Source organism: Bufo gargarizans, chromosome 6 (assembly GCF_014858855.1).
Source record: "Bufo gargarizans isolate SCDJY-AF-19 chromosome 6, ASM1485885v1, whole genome shotgun sequence".
Classification (NCBI taxonomy): domain Eukaryota; kingdom Metazoa; phylum Chordata; class Amphibia; order Anura; family Bufonidae; genus Bufo; species Bufo gargarizans.
In genome coordinates, this window is record NC_058085.1 from 116,980,748 (window position 1) to 116,984,551 (window position 3,804).

Genomic DNA, 3,804 nt, shown 5'->3' on the forward strand with positions numbered 1-3,804 from the left:
TAGGGTCAGCAGCTGGATGATAACCCCTCCATGCCTTCCTGCAAGAACTAAATGTACCACTGGTTACTACAATCGGATGGCATAATATATACCACTGGTAATGATATGTAGCTATATGATTCCATACAGATCTGACTTACCAAAGCAAAAGGTAAAAAAGGTTATTTTCTCCATTCAACTTTCCCCACCCCCCTCCGCCTCTCTATTTCCATAATCTCTCACCTCTTCACTTTCCATCAGGCTATAACCCTCCTGCTTCATTTGTCTACCTCCATCTTTTCTGCGCTATCTCCCTACCACATGGCCTGTTTTCTCAAGCCCCCCAGGGAACTTCTATCCAGTAGACAAAGATTACTTTGGCATGTTTATACTAGACTTTTTCTTCTTCTTCTTTTTTTTAAACTAATATTCAGAAATTTAAGGCTACCGCCACACGTTGCAGATTCTCGTGCAGAAAAACCGTGGTGTAATAAAGTACCAGCCAAGTGAATGAGATTAGATAAATCTCATCTACACTTAGCTTTTTTTTTTTTCGGTGCGGAAATTGACCTGCTGTGCGGAATGTGAAATCTGCAGCGTTATATCTGGGTTAGATCTGTAGCAAAACCACAAATAAGGCTACCTTCAACACTTGCGGTAACCTTTTCCGAAAGGCCTGCCGGATCTGTGCTACCGCTAGACCACCGTGCCGCCAGAAGTCCGCTCTGGCAGGAGATCCGACCGCAGAGCGGCAAATGTGCCAAGAGGCGGCCGGACTAAAATCACAGCATGCTGTAGTTTTTGTCAGGCCGCCTCTTGGCACGTTTGCCGTGCTGCTGCCGGACCTCCGCCATTATAGTGGACTAGCGGTAGCACAGATCAGACAGGCTACCCTCCCCCCCCACCCCCCGGAACAGGCTACCGCAAGTGTAAAAGTAGCCCAACATGTAGTTTTTTGGTGCGGAAAGGCACAGAAATCCAGTCTAAAAACTGCACGGATTTTCGGATTTGAAAACTTGCACCCATGTGCAGGTAACCCTATAAAAATTCCTTTTGGTTTTGCAACAGGGTTATAAAAAATAAAATAAAAAATCCAAACAAACAAAAAAAAAAAAGAATCAAAATGAACACACAGGTCAAAAGAAAACCAATAGTCAATAAACATACATTAAGTCAAATAAAAAAAGTTACAAAAATATTTTGCTCTTCAAAATATTTCTCCTAGGCAATAGCACCACAGCTGATATTCAAGATGTGTTAAGAAAGAAAAAACCAAAAACAAAAACAAAAACAAAAAAAAAAAAAAAAAAAAAAAAAAAGAGCAATGCTTCTCCCCTCCACAGGTTATTAAAATAAATACATATAGTTTGGTTGTGTGCTATTGTGGAGGAAAGCAAAGTCAGTGCAGAAGAAGCAACAGCACCTACTCCAGTCAAAACTCAAATATATCCAGATAATGGCACGTTGTACTCATTCCAGGCCTTCTCTAAGTATGAAGAACCATGCCAATGGGCACAAGTGCCAGGACATGATGACCCAAGGAAAATGTACATGGTTTGAATTATATTGCGTTCACTTCCCAGTCACAGATGGTCCTTGGGGAATGCCCTAAATTTCAGACTAGGAGGTAAAGGGATGGCATTTCCTCCTGGGTTCCAGCCCCAGACAGGGTGAGTTCTAGGCACAGCTTTCTGGTCCTGTGTATTTAAAGAATAAGCCGGACACAGGTCCCCATCCTCTCCCACCACTAGAGAGGGGGGTGCTGGAAAATTTCCCAAAAAGCTAAATGGGGGTCTAACAGGTGCGTGAAGGTTTGAGGCAGATCTTCTTCCAATGGCATTTCTGTCCAGTTTCTTCCTCATCTTCTTCTTTAGTAGCCCCTTTCCTTTAGGCCTTCCTGGTCTCTTGGATCCAGGGGACTTACTACACTTACGGGTAATGGCAGGGTGCAAGTCTCTCAAGTCTGTTCTAAAGCCCCTTGCATAACACCACAATTTGGATTGCCGGACCAGCCTATCAAACTGTTGTACCCTGGGCTCTGGTTCTGCAGATTGAGGAACCTCATCATGATCTTCCTCCTCTGGAGGTAGAGATGCCTCCTCTTCATTGTCCTCTGCTATTTTAGGAGACTGGCCACACTCCTGGGTCACACACATTTTATCCTCAGAAGGTTCTTTAGCCTTGGATTCATGAGGAGGCGTTGGACTACTAATCTGCAGAGCAGTGTGTGTGTCCTTTACCGGTTGTTTCAAATCTCTGCAGTCACGACTCCGCGTTATGATTTGACGACTTATCTTATTGATCTCTACCGACCGATAAACATCACCGCTGCTGTCAGATTCTGTGTCCGAGAAACTTGTCTGGTCAATAGTAGAGTCTGAGGGGCTGGAGTAGCCCACTGAGGTAGCTGGGCTATGTAGGGCACTTGGAAATATATCCACAAGCTCAGGTGGAAAGGCGGCTCTCATCCTGGAGGGCACACACTCCTTTTGAGGGGTTTGAGGTGCGTCTCCCTCAACTTGCATCCATTCTTTAGGAATGACGGTATTTGGCCCCCATGATGAGGAGCAAAGGACATGGAGGTCCTCCCTGGATATAAGACAACACTGCACGGCTCGACTTGGGACAGATCTAAGGGCCTTTAGGGCACGGAGCTCACGTAGGTCACAACGCCGGCTCTGAATATGCAGTCTTTCCATACGGCGACAGACACGCCCCCGAGGAACTCCTCTCAGTGGGCCACTTAGCACCTCGGCAAGGGCAAAAAGCTGTCGGCCTCCAACATGTAGGTAGCCCATCCGCGTGCCCGCTATTTCCTGGTATCCTGCCCGGGGCTCCATCAGGGTCCATGTGGCTTTAAGAACTCTTGGTGAAGAAAAGCTGGGCCCCTTTAACAAATACAAAATGTCCCATCACTTTCCCTCCACATGCTGCTGTTCTCCTTTTAGTAGCCCGGTCCAGTCCATACATAGGGTCTCTGCATGCAGCCTGGGGGGCAGGTGGGGTAAGGGCTGCAGGAATCCTCACCTTCCACATGCAAACTCCATCTCTGCAATCACAGGTGCAGACAGCCAGTCCCGTTCTCCATGTGAGAGCGCACAAGCTAGAGCTCGGCTTCTCGCAGACAATAGCGCGGCGAGCTCAGGCGGTCAGTGCCGGGAGCTGGCCGCTCAGTCAGCCCCGGTCTCCGGTCCCGCAGCCCCAGGGTGCACAGGGTCGGTGTAGCGTGTGCACGGCGTTGTGTAGCCTGCTGCGCTTTCTCAGTCCTACCCACCGCACTCTGGACGAGCAGCCTGCCAATCGGCGAGCTACATGCTCTCTTCTCATTGGCTGATTCCAGTCGTGACGTCACATCTTCAAAATTAAAAAAAAAAAAAAAAACAGTCCCTCCCCTTCCCTCCCCTTTACCAATACCTCACAAAGAGACCGTGCAGCCTAATGGTAAATGTATGGCTCCTGCGGTTACCGGAGTCCCCTCAGCCCAACTTTCTGCAGGCTGCGGGCGCCCCCTAAATGTCTGCGCCCCAAGGGCGCCTGTGAATTGTCCTGCAGTGTCTATGAATAGGAATACACCGAGCCGCTTCATATACAGTTTATACCGCACTGCATAGAGTTTATTTCTCCCCTCCCTGCACCGTGTACCGGGGGAACCGAGCACGCGTTATCCGTCTTCATATCAGGACGAAACGGACCGACCGGGCGCGGGAGAACTTTCTATATCCGTATACTGTATATGCAGTGTGCACATGTATCTCCTGTCTGTCATCTCATCTATAGTATATCGCTAATATCTATTTATATAGCGAATCTTTCCATTTCCGTATC

General features: G+C 47.8%; 1 protein-coding gene across 1 annotated transcript; it reads right to left on the reverse strand.

The window, feature by feature from the left end:
- Nucleotides 1–1,360: 1,360 nt before the first annotated feature.
- LOC122942462 (elongin BC and polycomb repressive complex 2 associated protein) lies at nt 1,361–3,199 on the reverse strand. The gene has a single exon (XM_044300103.1). The coding sequence runs from the start codon at nt 2,817–2,819 to the stop codon at nt 1,563–1,565; it is 1,257 nt and encodes a 418-aa protein (XP_044156038.1). The 5' UTR covers nt 2,820–3,199; the 3' UTR covers nt 1,361–1,562.
- Nucleotides 3,200–3,804: the final 605 nt, after the last annotated feature.

Excerpts from the sequence above, each read along its gene's own strand:
- LOC122942462 (XM_044300103.1), bottom strand. The coding sequence starts at position 2,819 with ATGGAGCCCCGGGCAGGATACCAGGAAATAGCGGGCACGCGGATGGGC.